At 45.5% G+C, this 17,336-nt stretch overlaps 1 protein-coding gene across 1 annotated transcript in view; it reads right to left on the bottom strand.

The window, feature by feature from the left end:
* galnt14 (UDP-N-acetyl-alpha-D-galactosamine:polypeptide N-acetylgalactosaminyltransferase 14 (GalNAc-T14)) overlaps positions 1-17,336 on the bottom strand; it is a 277,326-nt gene that overhangs the window by 30,366 nt on the left and 229,624 nt on the right. The window contains exons 9-12 of the mRNA XM_061707516.1: positions 14,745-14,848; positions 12,102-12,228; positions 2,054-2,146; positions 1,010-1,093 (exon numbers count right to left, since the gene is read on the bottom strand). Of these exons, the coding sequence (XP_061563500.1) occupies positions 1,010-1,093; positions 2,054-2,146; positions 12,102-12,228; positions 14,745-14,848 (408 nt within the window). The remainder of the gene's footprint in view (positions 1-1,009; positions 1,094-2,053; positions 2,147-12,101; positions 12,229-14,744; positions 14,849-17,336) is intronic.

The following is a 17,336-nucleotide window of genomic DNA, read 5'->3' as shown; positions in this document are numbered from 1 at the left end:
CTGGACTTCTTGTTTAATGAGTCTCTGTGTGAAGTTTAATGTTGATTTATTTTCTTTATGTTTATCAGCTAAAAATATCAGATTATTACCCTATATGGGGTGGATATAGGCTGACGTTGAAACATAACATCTCACTATGAACCACAATTGCACAAATTATGCCGCGAAAGAGGCAGAAAAGGTGACGAGGGGAATCTTTTTTTTTTTTAAGATTCCAGCCCGCAAATCATTGAATTAGGCCTGACATGTTCATTCGGACACAATTGAACTTATCTTATGACCTTGGTGTTTTTCTGAAATAAGGTAGGTAATCTGCGGTGGAACTTATACTTACAGTATACTCGGACGGAATTAAAATCACAGACGTCCTCTATGATTAAAACAAATCACAGCAGGTCCCCAGATTATTCTGATCCCGTGTGAATAGGGCATGAAGTACAAAATGCATCCATTTTACAACCTGTCACTCATGCCATATTATAACAGTCATCAATAATTTAAATTACACATTCATTTGCTCAGTTCAGTTTTCCCACACCAACTGTATTTCCTTCACCACTGCAGCCACTTTACTTTTCTGCAGAAATATGTGCTCAAATTCATTATATGATTACAATAACAGTTTAATTCTAACAGTAGTAGGGTCTCTTCCATTTAGATGATATTGCCATGGTGACTCACAGAAATGGAGCTATGGATGGAGCAGTGATGATGACTTTTTATTGCTGCCGTTTAAAAAAATGCTCAGGACCTGGAATACTGGGTTTCTCATCAGTGACTGCGTTTACAATAACCCTTTTAAAACCCGAATATTGGCAATAATGCTTAATTTCTTCTAAGATAGCATCCCATCACGTATCCCTCACCGTTGATTCTAATGAAGAATGATGAAAGGCTTGTAATGAAAACAAAGTATTTGTATAAGAATACATTTTTTTAAGATCTAAAAATAGTTTCAATCTAAATTGTGCATGATTTGGAGTGAATATACAAATGGACATATTCTTACTTCAGCTCTGGATAGACATTGTCCAAGTACCACTTGAAGGATTTGCATTTGAGCTTCTTTCGTAGTTCAACTCTGTCTCCAATGCTGGTGAAATACAGAATAAATGCACACATGACAGCAGTCAGCTTCAGACAAAAATGGCCCATCAGACAGATAAACCATTTTCAGTGATAGTTAGGAAAGAAGAGGTAGTCATAAAATAATTTGGAATAAGAGAAAATGACAGACGATGAAAATCTAAGGTATAACCAAGACAAGAATAATTTAATAATCTCGGCTCATAATGGTGTATGATGTAAAAATGTACATACTGTTGAATGCTTTAGTGTCTGCTCCTGCTGTGTTTGTGAATGTCTTATACTAAGTGTATTATCAATGTTATCATTCCATCACTGATCAAAACATGAGTGTAATGTAATCCATCTATTGTAGGCTTAAAACTTAAAAGTAACACACAAGACTCAGAGCATAGACTCAAAGTTTTTAGTTAAATGACGGGAGTATATGAAAAACATGAAATTCCATTGTGCAGCTGAAGCAAATGTCCTCTTAGTCTGATTATTGTTGTCAGTTGAACTCTTAATGGCCATATTCATGACTCGTGTCTTTGTTGTCCTGCAGCATGTTTGTAATAAATTAATTAATTAATTCATACACCACCAATCTAATTTTAAACTGAAACATATCTGAGGCTGATGTTTAGAGCAACCAACTCTTGTTATTAAGCCAAACAAGTTTTATTAAGCCAAACAAGTCATACTTCTGCAAGTCTATTTGTGCAAATAGCAATGTAATTTAGAGCTAAATGAGCAAGTCTAAATCAATGTTCATCAATGCTGTGTTAGATGTTTTCCTGTTCAAACATAACTATGTTTGTGGATAATAATTAGCTTGTCATTAAGGTCTACGCAAGTCTGTCAATGGTCCACTCATTTGATTCAGGTGTGTTAGTACAGAACGTCTAAAACACGCAGAACCGTATGCCCTGAGGGACAGTGTGAGGAAACACTGGTCTAAATATTTCATGTGTTTCTGTGCACTCACTCTCCATAGGATTTGCCTCGTGCTGCTGGTCGGGCCGAGTAGTAAAAGAGACGGAAGTCATCCATCCAAACCTCAGCTGTGCGACGTGTGTTTCTGTTATCACACACAAAAACACACACATAACACCTAATCAAAATTTCCTGTGACGCTTGTTTGTATTGGGGTTTTAAGTCAGAAATTTCTGCACGACTGGAAAACTCCACCAAGAGAACACTGAGCAACCATGTGTTTTCTGAGATAGCTTTCATTATCATCACCTGTGACTTCAATCATGTGAACTTAGGCCCAGCTCACCATCTTATAAACTTCTCTCTTTACTTTTTTCCGTCACTCTTCTATGACAGGTGCCTCTATCCTCTCCTCTGTTTCCACTTCACCCTGCCTGCAATCACTTCTTCAACTCTTTTCTCCTCTTCCCAATATTCTGCTTAGGTACAGCTTTACCAACTTTTAACCAATATGTGGATTGTGAAACACCGACCAATAAGACCCCGGACCTTCTTTAATGCAAACACATTTCATTTGTTTATTTGGAAGGGACAGATACAGAAAACATAGACAGACATAAATGGCTATCTGATGTGAATGCTAATTTGCAACACTCACATCACAATTAAAAGAAAGGAGTTAGAAAAGTAGACATACTTGACATGCCCTTACAAACATTAAAAACATACACAGTACAAATATTAAAAACATACAAATTTACACACATAATAAGAGCTAGCTTTGCTTATCTAGGCCTATCTGCACACACATCTCTACTGCTATAATTATTATAAAAAAACACAAATTAAGTTCTACAAAAAGCAACCTTACAGTTGCCACTAGAGGCTGCTCTAGTAGACCTGCTATGCCTACACAGCCACACTATTACTTCCATTGGGCAGATCAGATCATAACCTGGTATTTTTAACACCTGCTTTGAGTATGCTAATGGAGATGCACAAGTTGTAGATGGAGGAATATTGGTATTCCATGAGGAAGTCTGGGGAGGCAGAACATCATAAAGGATCAGCTCAGACCCCTTCTTCTCAATAGATGGATTGACATATGAGGCTGGAAAGAAGTCTACTTGTACAATTATGTTGACAGATCACCTTGTGATCTGTAGTGAGAGGTGAGACAAGAGCCTGGAGAGGTGGTGATATTCAAAGAGGAATCAAGGTCAGTTGCAGCAAGACACAATATTCAAGCAGGGAACAAGGTACAGGAGTTTACTTACTTGGGCTCAACTGTTCAGAATATTGGGAAGAGGAGAAAAGAGTTGGAGAAGTGATTGCAGGCAGGGTGAAGTGGAAACAGAGGAGAGGATAGAGGCACCTGTCATCATTTTATGCATACACTGTTGTTTATCCACATACTGTTTTCTTTGCAGACATGGATCATACAGTACGTGAAAGGCAGGGCTAAATGGAGGTCATAATTTGGGCCAGACCACTTCCTGATGTGTTCTGTTCAACGTAATTTCTTGGTGATTGTAATCTTTTCTTAGTTTACATGCAATAACCAGCAGTTTTCTTGTTTCGTGTTGTGATAGCATTTACAGGTACAGATCCAGGTGTATACCTGCTGTAAATGATGTACTTTGTTGTGTCATACAATCATTTATATTTAGCTCTATACACCTTACTCACTTAAGCTGCTCTAACACTGATCACACCATCTTTACTTCTCATCTCCATTTAGTGCTTTGTCTGCATATATACATATATATGAGCTATTAGCTGAGTTTGTGTAAAGTGTGAAAAATCTCATTGAAATGACGGAAACCTTCCATTATAAGCATTTACAAAGTGCCTGCAGCAGTTTAATGAAAGCGGAAGCGAGAGGTGTGGCATTCCTTTTTCTGTATAAACATAAAATACATTTCATATGCATGGAACCTCTCAAAATACATACACACAAACACAAGGTCCAAGCGCAGGGAAAGTGTTATGACCTGGTAATGTTGAGAACCAAACGCAACCACACAGGAGGCAGAGAAGGGATTAATGTCTTTAAGGCTTTATTTACCAAAGAGTGAGGAAAAACTGAAGGGCAGCCACAAGGAGGGCTGGTATCCGAACTGGAAAAAAACAACAAAAAGTACTCCAACAGGAAACAGCACAGCAGGTCCGGGTCACAAGAAGTTATGGGAAGATCTGGCGATGAGTAGACTGCTGAACCGGCTCTTATAGGCAGTGGTGATGATGGGAGGATTGGCCGAGCTGTGCCATGCTGTCCTGTGAGCTCGTTAACGACGGGGACGTAGATTGGGTCCAGCTTGTGCAGAGGTGTTCCTGCTAGAGGCAGACCTCTCAGCAGTGGGGGAGGGGTGACTGGGAGATGGTGCAGGCAGAGGACCGTAACAGGACCCCCCCTCCGACGGGAGCCACCTGGCGACCTGCCCGGCGCGTCGGGATGGGCCTGATAGAAGTCTCGCAGGAGCCCTGGATCCATGATGAGAGCCCGGGAAACCCATGGAGACGGTAAATGTGCTGCATGAGGAGCTCGACTGTCTCTGCTGAAAAGGGGAGTTTGGGGAGAGCTACCAGGTGCACCGCTTTGGAGAATCGGTCTACCACCGTGAGGATGACCGTGTTTCCTTGTGAGGGCGGCAGACCAGTGACGAAGTCCACTGCGATATGTGACCAAGGGCCACCCGGAATAGGTAGAGGACGCAGGAGACCAGCAGGGGGACCTTGCTTCGGGCGCAGACTGTGCAAGCAGACAACTCCCGGACATCAGCTGTCATTGTTGGCCACCAGAAACGCCGACGAAGGAACAGTAGAGTCCGGTGAATTCCCGGGTGGCATGACCCCACTGGAGAACCTGGGTCCGCACTGGACCTCCCATAGAGGCGGTTGGGAGGTCCAGTCTTGAGATCTGGCTGAGTGCTTTGGGACCACCGCCTCGATGTTGTGGGTTATCATGCCAATCACCTGGGAGGCTGGGAGGATGGTGTCCGGGTTCTCCAGGGCCTCCCCAGCCGAATGGATCCGCGACAGGGCATCAGCTTTGGTGTTCATGGAACCTGGCCGGTAAGTCAGAGTAAAGTTGAACCGGCCCAGGAACAATGCCCAGCGCGCCTGCCGGGAGTTCAATCGTCTGGCCGCCCTGATGTAGGTGAGGTTCTTGTGATCTGACCAGACTGTTGTGGGATAGTTGGCCCCCTCCAGGTTGGGGCCACTCCACGACTGCCTGAATCTTCCTGGGATCATGCAGCGTCTGTCCACCCTCGACAAAGAATCCCAGAAACTCCACAGAGTGGGCATGAAAGGTGCACTTCTCTGCCTTAATGAAGAGCCGGTTTTCAAGGAGCCGCTGGATGACCTGACGAACGTGCTCCTCGAGACTCCTGGAGAAAATCAAGATGCCGTCCAGGTAAACCACTACGAAGAGGTCCAGCATGTCCCTGAGTACATTGTTCATCATGGCCTGGAACGCAGCAAGGGCGTTGGTGAGGCCAAAGGGCATGACAAGATACTCGTAGTAGCCTCTGGGAGTCTTGAAGGCAGTCTTCCACTCATCCCCCTCCCGTATCCGAACAAGATGGTAGGCGTTCCGAAGATCCAACTTCGTGAAGATGGTGGCCCCCTGGAGGGGCTCAAAGTTGGAGCTGAGGAGGGGAAGAGGGTACTTGTTCTTCACAGTGATGTTGTTGAGCCCCCGGAAATCGATGCAGGGCCGAAGATCTCCCCCTTCTTCTTAACAAAGAAGAACCCTGCTGCCACCGGGGACTGAGAAGGGCGGATAAGACCCGCTGCCAAGCATTCGTTGATGTACTTCTCCATGGTTGACTTCTCTGGTAGGGACAGACTATAGAGCCGGCTAGCTGGAAGAGGCGAGCCAGAAAGGAGCTAAATGGCAAGGTCGAATGGCCGATGGGGAGGCAGAAAACGGGGCCGATCCTTGCTGAATGCCTCACCCAGGTTGTGGTAGGCGGCAGGAACCGTGGACAGGTCCGGTGGAACAGGTGGAGGCGGTGCGGGACTGGAGGGACTCTGGGCGGCGCGGAGACAGCGGGCGTAACAGGAGGTGCTCCAGCTGATGATGCGACCAGTCCTGTAATCCACATGAGGAACATGCAGCGCCAACCAGGGCCGGCCTAAAATGAGTGACAGGTGACTTCAACACAAAAAAGCGCATCTCTTCCACATGGTTCCCCGAAAACCTCAGTGTGAGGGGATGCATACGATGGGTGATGGGGCCAATGTCATTCCCGTCCAGTGCAAAAGCAGGTACGGGGGCTTTTAGGTTGGACAGAGGAATACGGGCCTGGCTGGCAATGAAACTATCATCAGCACCTGAATCAATAAGGGCGTCTACGGTGAGTGTTTCTCCCTGCCATTCAGCTCACCTGAAATCCCCAGGTCTCCGATGAGCCTAGTCTCTTTGCCAGTTTGGGACAGCCGTCTCTGGTGTGGCCCTCCTGACCACGGAATAGGCAGAGTCCACGTCTCCTCCGATTCTCCTTCTCAGCAGCAGTCAGACGGGTTCTTCCCACCTCCATAGGCTCTACTCCCATGGTGGTGTTGGATGATGCCACATCGGGAGAACGAGTTGGACCTGAGCACTGACCAGCCTCAGAACGAGGAGAGCGAGAGGAGTCCTGGTGCTGCAATGCTCTGACTCCTCGACGCTCACAGAGACCTTGGTCAACATCTGTAGCCAGGGTGATGAGAGCATTTAGTGTGGAAGGCCTGTCTCTCACCAGCTCGTCCTTCATAGCTTCCGAGAGCCCACCTCCGAATATGCAGCGCAGAACCGAGTCCTCCCACCCGATGCTGGCAGCGAGAGTCCGAAAATCAATGGCATAGTTTGAAACAGTGCGGGTTCCCTGCTTAATGTTGAGCAGCTGGGAGCCTGCATCCTGTCCAGCAGTCGGGTGGTCGAACACCCGCCCGAACTTCTCCTCAAACACGCCGTAGTTGTGCTTCATGGCTGGGTTGGAGCTCAGGTAGGATTGTACCCATCGAAGGGCATTCCCGGTGGTATGAGTGGTGATGTAGGCCACGCGGGCTGAATCAGAGGAAAACATGCTGGGCTGGAGGGCTGGGTTCGACAGAGGTGGTTCCCGAGCAGGTATGGCAGCGAGAGGTGGGGCCTGGGGGGGCGTCATGATGGCAGGGGCTGGTGCAGCATCAGGTGGAACAGCAGCGCCCAGCGAGCTGCAACGACAGGGTGTTCATCTGGGCGGTGAGTGCAGCTTGCTGCTGCAGGAGCTGTTGAAGCTGACCAGACTGATTCTCCTGCTCCTCCCTCAGGGTCTGTACCATGGTTGCTGCGTTGGTAAGCTGCTGGGTGTGATCCGCCAACAGCGCCCCTGGAGCCGGAGAGCGCGGAGAGTGCGGGTGGAGGATAGCTCCGCTGATTGGCTCTCGTGGTTGCTGGTTCATTCATGCTAGATCTTCTGTTATGACCCGGTAATGTTGAGAACCAAACGCAACCACACAGGAGGCAGAGAAGGGGTTAATGTCTTTAAGGCTTTATTTGCCAAAGAGTGAGAAAAACTGAAGGGCAGCCACAAGGAGGGCTGGTATCCGAACTGAAAAAAAACAACAAAAAGTACTCCAACAGGAAACAACACAGCAGGTCCGGGTCACAAGAAGTTATGGGAAGATCTGGCGAAGAGTAGACTGCTGAACCGGCTCTTATAGGCAGTGGTGATGATGGGAGGATTGGCTGCAGCTGTGCCGTGCTGTCCTGTGAGCTCGTTAACGACGGGTACGTAGATTGGGTCCAGCTTGTGCAGAGATGTTCCTGCTACAGGCAGATCTCTCAGCAGTGGGGGAGGGGTGACTGGGGGATGGTGCAGGCAGAGAAGCAGGAGCCGTAACAGAAAGAACAGTATTACCCTTGCAATCAAATTATTGAGCAGCTCTGGTTATTGAGCACATTCATAATTGTGAATACAACACAAAGGGATCCTTCTCATTAACCACCAGTGCAACAGATCAGCAGACAATAGCAGCATTGTTTGGGGGGATGCTGTTGATCACAAACATCAAGCCTTTGCGGTTCCAATACAAGCAATCGTTTTCCTTCTCAAACAGAAGCTGCCTTGACAAAAGTCAAAATATATACACACACTTTATAAAGTACTAAAATACTAAAATCTATAATCAAATTTGTTTAAAGGAGTGACGTCATCTATGTACTTATCTTTAACTTCAGTTTTTTATTTTTCCCAGAAGGTATTTCAATACAAATACAGACTTTACATCAGTCTGCCAGTCTATTTTTATAAAATGAACTGTATCTTAGGTGAGTCCTGATTCTATACTTTTACATTTAATATCTAGTAATTTATTGCATCAGAATCAGTTCAGATTTTTTTCTGAACACACAATTCCTGTTAAAAGACCGGGACTATTAGTGTCTCTTTTTGAGCTGTTTGAAAGAGACAAGGAACAAAATACAATTTACGCTAATGAAGCTCCAAGGCATTCACATTTGTGAATCCATCGATCTGTTATCAATACAAATGTTTTCCTATTCAGGGTCACTGGGGTCTGCTGGAGCCAGTTCTCCCCAGGTGATACACAAAATCCACATATACAGGAAACCCGCGTATGCACTGGAAAAACGTGCACACTTCACACAGAAAGGCCCCTATTGGGTGCCCTCAAAAACTGTCCATGTCTTTCCAAATCAGAAGCCCTGGTTTAGTTTAACACTGACACTAAAATCAAGAAAAGGCAGGAGGCTTTCAATGCAGGTGACAGCGAGGAATATAGGCAGGCCCGATGTTAAGTGCTGAGGTCCATCAGAGCTGCAAAGAAGGCACACTCCCAAATGCTTGAAAGCTTCTACCTGCAAAATAACATGCGCAGTATGGGGCAAGGGATCAAAACACTCACTAACTATAGAAGCAGCACCTACAGCATGGAGGCTATGGACACAGATCTGCCTGACTGTCTTTTTCCCACGCAGACCGCACAGCTCCTGTGACGCGGTATGACTCCACACTCATTGCTGCAACCACTTCTCGTCTGCAACACTCTTCTGGTCCCCAGCAGTTTTCTGGCTTGTGTTTTTATCATTCAAAGTTTGGACCCAAGGCTACCAAATGCTGTTTGCTGTGCAGTTTTAGCAGGCCGGGAAACACCAGGGCTGGGGTTTAGTAGTGACCATGAACCATGAACTCGCCCAAACCCCAAGTCTGCCCCCACCCCCTGTTCCCCTCCCTCCCCAGCCTCCCACATTGCATGCCCCACACCTGCGTCACGGCAAGAACCCTGCCGCAGTTAGTTCTCATCGACCTCCAGTACAACGCAGCTTTATATACATGTATATACACACATGTATGTATATACTGTATATCGATTCATTGCTGGCACTAAAGTAACAGTTCTATTCTATTTCATATTTTTGAAATGTTTTGCTGACATGAAATGCATAAAATGGATATATTTTAGGTTGAGAAGGGAAAAAATGTAATACCTTTGGTTTATATGATCATCTCACTCACTCACTCACTCATCTTCTCCCGCTTTATCCGTTACCGGGTCGCGGGGGCAGCAGCCTCAGCAGGGATGCCCAGACTTCCCTCACCCCAGACACCTCCTCCAGCTCTTCCGGGGGTAGTCCGAGGCGTTCCCAGGCCAGCCGAGAGACATAGTCTCTCCAGCGTGTCCTGGGTCTTCCCCGGGGTCTCCTCCCGGTGGGACATGCCTGGAACACCTCCCTAGGGAGGCGTCCAGGAGGCATCCGGTACAGATGCCCAAGCCACCTCAGCTGACTCCTCTCAATGTGGAGGAGCAGCGGCTCGACTCCGAGCTCCTCCCGGGTGACCGAACTCCTCACCCTATCTCTAAGGGAGCGTCCAGCCACCCTGCGGAGGAAACTCATCTCGGCCGCTTGTATCCGCGATCTTGTCCTTTCGGTCACTACCCAAAGTTCATGACCATAGGTGAGGGTAGGGGCGTAGATTGACCGGTAAATCGAGAGCTTCGCCTTTCGACTCAGCTCCCTCTTCACCACGACGGTCCAGTACATCGACCGCATTACTGCGGACGCTGCACCGATCCGCCTGTCAATCTCACGCTCCATTGTTCCCTCACTCGTGAACAAGATCCCGAGATACTTGAACTCCTCCACCTGAGGCAGGACTTCTCCACCCACCCGGAGAAGGCATGCCACCCTTTTCCGGTCGAGAACCATGGCCTCGGTCTTGGAGGTGCTGATTCTCATCCCTGCCGCGTCGCACTCGGCCGCAAACCGCCCCAGCACATGCTGGAGGTCCCGGTCTGATGAAGCCAACAGGACAACATCATCTGCAAAAAGCAGAGATGAAATCCTGAGGTTCCCAAACCGGATCCTCTCCGGCCCCTGGCTGCGCCTAGAAAATCCTGTTCATAAAAATTATGAACAGGACCGGTGACAAAGGGCAGCCCTGCCGGAGTCCAACATGCACCGGGAACAAGTCTGACTTACTGCTGGCAATGCGAACCAGACTCCTGCTTCGATCATACAGAGACCGGACAGCCCTTAGTTGAGGGCCCCGGACTCCATACTACCTCAGCACCCCCCACAGAATGGCACGAGGGACACGGTCAAATGCCTTCTCCAGATCCACAAAACACATGTAGACTGGTTGGGCAAATTCCCATGAACCCTCGAGCACCCTGCGGAGGGTATAGAGCTGGTCCAGTGTTCCACGACCGGGACGAAAACCGCATTGTTCCTCCTGAATCCGAGGTTCGACTATCGGCCGTAATCTCCTCTCCAGTACCCTGGCGTAGACTTTCCCCGGGAGGCTGAGAAGTGTGATCCCCCTGTAGTTGGAACACACTCTCCGGTTCCCCTTTTTAAACAGAGGGACCACCACCCCGGTTTGCCACCCCAGCGGTACTGTCCCCTTCCTCCATGCAATGTCGCAGAGGCGTGTCAGCCAAGACAGCCCTACGACATCCAGAGACTTGAGGTACTCAGGGCGAATCTCATCCACCCCCGGTGCCCGGCCACCGAGGAGCTTACGAACCACCTCGGTGACCTCGGCTTGGGTGATGGATGAGCACGCCTCAGAGCCCCAACCCTCTGCTTCCTCAGTGGAAGGCATGTCAGTCGGGTTAAGGAGATCCTCAAAGTATTCCTTCCACCGTCCGACAATGTCCCCAGTCGAGGTCAACAGCTCCCCACCAGCGCCATAAATGGTGCCGGCAGAGTACTGCTTCCCCCTTCTGAGGCGCCGAACGGTCCTCCAGAATTTCCTCGAGGCCGACCGAAAGTCCTCCTCCATGGCCTCCCCGAACTCCTCCCAGACCCGAGTTTTTGCCTCCAAGACTGCCCGAGCCGCGGCCCGCTTGGCCTGCCGGTACCTATCTACTGCGTCAGGAGTCCCACCGGCCAACATAGCCCGGTAGGACTCCTTCTTCAGTCTGACGGCATCCTGTACTTCCGGTGTCCACCACCGGGTTCTAGGATTGCCGCCACGACAGGCACCAGAGACCTTGCGTCCGCAGCTTCGAGCCGCCGCGTTGACAATGGAGGCAGAGAACATGGTCCACTCGGACTCAATGTCCCCCGCCTCCCCCGGGATCCGAGAGAAGCTCTCCCGGAGGTGGGAGTTGAAGATGTCCCTGACAGAGGGCTCAGCCAGACGTTCCCAACAGACCCTCACAATCCGTTTGGGTCTGCCCGGTCTGTCCAACCTCCTCCTCCGCCAGCGCATCCAACTCACCACCAGGTGGTGATCAGTTGACAGCTCAGCCCCTCTCTTCACCCGAGTGTCCAAGACATGCGGCCGAAGGTCAGATGAAACGACAACAAAGTCGATCATTGACCTCCGGCCTAGGGTGTCCTGGTGCCACGTGCACTGATGGACACCCTTATGCCTGAACATGGTGTTCGTGATGGACAAACTGTGACTCGCACAGAAGTCCAACAACAAAACACCACTCGGGTTCAGATGTAAAGAAATTTACATGAACATCTGAACCCTGTTTATATGATCATGTAAAGAAAAATAACTATAAGTAATCACAGTTTTTTTTAATAATCTCAAATTATTCTGATTTAGAAATGATATGCATTAAAGGACTGAACATCTTTAGACCCTTACTTTATGTATGTGTTGGCATTGCCTTCCGGGAAGAGATATGGGTGTTTCTTCCTGAAGACGTGACCCACTCGGCTGCAGGGCAGGATCTCCAGACTGCCGCCACACTGCCACACACGAAACGAGATCTCTGCACAAACCATAGACACACGCAGTTCCCTGCAATGTTATATGCATGGTCGCTATTACAGTGGCATAGGTCACATTATCTGGTCCAAACAAGTTGTGTTATGCAGTTATAAAATGGTTTTTGCTTTCTCCAAAAGAGTCAGGAATTGGGTAACTTTATTTGTTTTCTCTTGGTTTGTGGTAAACACTGCTGCAGAGTTAAAGAATTGCAGCTGGTATTTAATAACAACGCGCAGTGGCGCAAACAATGCGCCACTGCGCCTTGTTAGTAATTTTCTTTTGCTTATGCATTCATTTGAGTCGCTCTTTCAGAATGCAAGTCATTTGTTTTGTTGTGCAAGATTCCAGGAATTACACAATATAAGACACTTCATGTTTTGTTCTTTATATTGCATATATTTACTTTGTTTCTTTTAAATCAAGTCACAATTGAATTGCTTTAACAAATATATTGACATTAGTTGACATTAACTTGAGTAATCAGTAATCACAAATTCATTCATATTCCTAGCCGTCAACAGATACCCCAGACAGTCATCTGGCCACATCTTAGGTTAAAATGATTCTTCCACACTCATTTGTACTCTTCCATCTGATATCTGATAAGAAAAGTAGCAATGCACCATTTCAACTTCTTCAGTTTTTATATCAATACTGATGGCTGAGATTTGCATGTTGTTTGATGACAGATATCAATCTGATATGATTGTAGACTTAATGATCTTCACTGCAACATTTCTTCCCAGATTAAATAACACAATAACACAGATAAAAATGTAATGAACTGATTCTAATTCGTTCTGTGTATAATGTAACAGCTGAAACTGAGCCTGCATAGAAACAGTATATATGTCATACATCAACAACAAACTTAAAGGAGCTGTATGTAAGAGCAATAATAAAACGAATCATAAAATTACCCCGATATGTCAACAGACATTTAAAAATCATGTTCATTTCAAATACTTATGTCACTGACAACAGCACTCAAGCCAGGATATTCCAGTTTAAAAAGAGGAGTTGCAGCCCTCAACTGATGTTTATGTTGTCATTTTTTGTTTTGGCCTGAAGCTCCACCCTCCACCTATCTCCCAATCACCAAGTCAGTATTGTTTCTGAAGCTCCACCCTCCACCTATCTCCCAATCACGAAGTTAGTATTGTTTCTGAAGCTCCACCCTCCACCTATCTCCCAATCACCAAGTCAGTATTGTTTCGGCATCCGGGTTGCCAGCTCGGCTCTAATTATGGCAGCCATGGCAGCCTACGTTCCTGCTGCATTCTGCAGCCTACCTGGCAATCTCTGGTCGGGGGGAGGAGGGGGAAGGTACACGCCGCTCAACAGTATTTTGAAAGTGACTGCAGTACCAGTTTTGGCCATTTCTTACAGACGGCTCCTTTAAAGTGAACATTTGTTTAATCGATTTAATCCTCTGATAACTGATCCACATATTCTGTCAATATCTGGATCAATAATTGATCCTAATATTGGATCAGTGCATCCCTAAACTAAACAACGAAGTCCTATGACACCCATGAACATTACAAGACGTAACAAATTCAGGCCTAAGTATGATTAGGCTTCATGTTTATTTGCATATCGGCTGTTTCTCATTAGTAGCTTTTCTTTCTGCACAGTGAATGATAAGTGGGCCGAACCACTGTGAATATTTTATGACCAGGTTGACCACCTCTAAAAAAGTATGTATGATGTCTTCCTATGTCCATGGATGTGCATCAATTCAAATGCACTGTGTATGTTTTAATGACTTGTCACTGTTGTAAACACAGACAGACATGACTAATTTCATTGTGGTTCAAATAGTATTCAAAAACTATTTGAATAGCAGCTTTGTGTTAATTCACAAATTAATGTCTGAGTTTACAGGGGAGAAAGAGAGGAGAGGGAGTTTCCCCCAGAGACCAAACCAAACTTCAGATGTCAGCCTGTCCACCATCAAGAGTGATTAATTTTAATTTCTTTCTCGATAAAGTTTAGTGTCTGTTTATCAACAACGGTTGTACTTTTACAGTCTATACAAACATGTACTGATAACACTGCACAGCGTGATTTATTTGCATTAAACTAAGTCATGAAAATGAGTCTGATTTGTACTTATGCAAAATTTCAAAAATGAGGTTCTGATGTGCTTGGCAATTGCACAGAAACTTAATATTATTTGCTTTAAGTAGAAGTTTAAGCAACCTGAACCAATCTTTATGGCGTTATGTTAAAATGTAGTTTGTGTTCATTTTCAGTCAAATGTAGTTTTCTAATTATATTCCTTGATAATAGCATTAGCATAAATAAGCATGCATAACTGTGACATTAAAAATAACAATAGAATTTAAATATCGGGCCTTTAATTTAACACATTCGCTGACAGCTCCTTTTCTCCTGTCAGTATATAGTCTGCGGATGATCTGTTCTATTTTCATTTGAGTTTCAAAATAAATTAGATGACTCTTGGTAACTGTGTGCTGGTGTTGTTTTTTTCAACCTTGTGAGGCAACTCACCAAAGTTCTCCCCACCCCAGATGTCCATGGCGGTGTCATATTTCCCGAGGTGATTGAACCAGGACCTGTCAATTACAAACAGCCCACCTGCTATGATGGGGGTCCTGCCAGAGAAAATAAAGGAAAGTGGTAGGTGAAAAATAGATTTTTTTTAAATGTAATGCATATGAATGGATTAATGTTGTGACATAAACTGAAGATGAGTGACAGACTTCTAAATTTAAGTCCAATAAAGATTAAAAATCTATGAGGGGTTAAAAGTAGAGGTCATAAAAATGCATGTCAACTGAAAAATAGAGGTGAAGTGAAAACAGGAATCTCGTCTTCAGAGCAGTCTAGGGTCTGCTATGGTGTCCCGCAGGGTTCAGTGCTAGGGCCAATCTTGTTCAGTTTATACAAGCAGCCCATGGGAAGTATAATCCAGAATCACTCGCAGAGTGATGTGGAAAAACTAATTCATAGGTTTGTATCTTCTAGACTAGATTACTGTAATGTGTTATTAGCAGGATGTCCAAGTTATTTGATGAATATTCTCCAGCTGATCCAAAATGCAGCAGCGAGTGCTGTGTCTCTCTAGTGTTAGCTTTGCTCCATTGGCTACCTGTAAAATTCAGAATCCAATTCAAAATGTTATTACTTGCGTATAAAGCCCAAAATGGCTTAGCTCCGCGATATTTGCAAGACCTGATAGTACTGTATGTTCCTAACACAGTTCTCCGTTTTCAGAGTGCAGGTTTACTCGTAAATGTTTAGGGCCAGTAATCATAGCTGCAGCAATAGGACACGACTAAAAACGTTTCTCTCAAACATAGCTTCGTGGTAGATATGCTGCTATAGACCTACGCTTCGGGGGGACACCAACATGATCCACTGAGCGGTGCCCATCACCCCCCCTTCTTTTTCTTTTCTCAGTTATTAATTACAAGTATCTCATAACCATCATTGTTCTCCACTGTTTTTGTAGTTTGTTGTGCTGGTCTGCCGCCTCCTTTTCTCTTCTGTGCATGTTTGCAGGCCAGAGCTTCAGGAGTTACATGCTGCCCAGCAGTCCCCCCCTCTGATCATCCCACTGCTGCTTCCACCTGTCTGTATGGATGTCTGGTAGATGCCTGCTGACATCCTGGCCTGCAGGGAAGTTTTTCCTTGCCACTGTTTGGCTTAAGGTTTTTCTCATTAGGTTTATGTAATAATTGCTCAGGGGTCATGTTCTGGCTCTCTTGAAAGTGCATAGAGACAACTTCCGTTGTAATAGATGCTATATAAATAGAGAAAAAAAATAATTCTGTAATTTATTAAATCTAAAAGGGATCTGAAAAAAACAAAACTCTGTGATGTTATAAAAGCATATTCAGATTGTATCATTCACAGGACACAATTTACATTTGCCATGTTAACAAGGAGGCCTTAATAGATAACAAAAAATGACTGAAAAATGGAATTCATGAAAATACTTGCAAATTAAGTAATAAAAACATATATGATGTGAAAAATAGTATGATCAACAACTGATTTGATGAGATTCTTTGATATTAAAAACAATGTTTTCTTTGATCCCCATTTTTTTATCCATTTTGGGATTAAAAAAATATTTCAAAATATTTCAAAATCCGATGATCGGGCCCTCGCACTCATTCTATTTTCATTCCCCTTTAAGACGGTGTACAGTGTGTGTGTGTGTTTGTGTATGTGTGTGTGTGTGTGTGTAATCACATGACTCCAACCATCCAGTCTGAACGAGAAGGAAAAACCAAGAAAATGGCTGATGGTTCAAACGAAGAGGTGGCTGACATAGCCAACAAAATAACAGGGCTCTGAAGTGATGTAGTGTCCATTTTTTCTGTTTCTTGTTATTAAAGGTGAATTTGACAATTGTTTCACAGTTGTTTTCACACATTTCAAGAAGTTCAAACACTCTCACACCACACATGGCATTTCTCACAATGAGAAATGAACCTCACTGCTCAGTAATTCCAACAGCCCTTCTTACAAACGAGTCAAGGTGCGCTGAGCCAACTTGCCTAAACTACAAAACTACAAACTACAAAAACCTTGGAAGACTTGGAAAAACACGGTGGGAGGAAAACAGTATGGACGCGTTTCAGCTTACAGCAGTCCTCAGCGATGGAGGACGTCTGTAAGCGGAAACGCTTCCGATTTCCTGCTGCTGTGCAGTGATTTAAACCATATTAAAGTTTTGTACTTTAAGAGAGTGCTGTCGGATTTTGATTTTTTTGACAAGTTTTTTGGACTGGCACTATGTGACACACTTTTACTCTTTTTGAGTGAGCACACCAAGTCTGCCTATTAAGGAAAACAGTACGGACCAGCAGGGAGCAAGGGGAAAAACAAGACCAGATATACACAAGGGTTAACGAGACACAGGTGCAGACGATCAGGGCCGATGGGAAACAGGAAGGTCAAACCAGAACTTAAACACAAAGACACGGGCTTAAAAATAAAACAGGAAGTGTCAAACAAGTGTAACAAGTGCACTACCCTGTTTAAGGGTAGGTCCAGTAGTTAATACGCGGCACAATTTTTAATTAGGCTAATTTCAGAAGACCCAGGTCGACTCGGGAGTGGAGAAGAAGA

Source organism: Cololabis saira, chromosome 18, assembly GCF_033807715.1.
Source record: "Cololabis saira isolate AMF1-May2022 chromosome 18, fColSai1.1, whole genome shotgun sequence".
Taxonomy (NCBI): Eukaryota; Metazoa; Chordata; class Actinopteri; order Beloniformes; family Belonidae; genus Cololabis; species Cololabis saira.
This window is presented reverse-complemented; position numbering and strand designations above follow the sequence as displayed.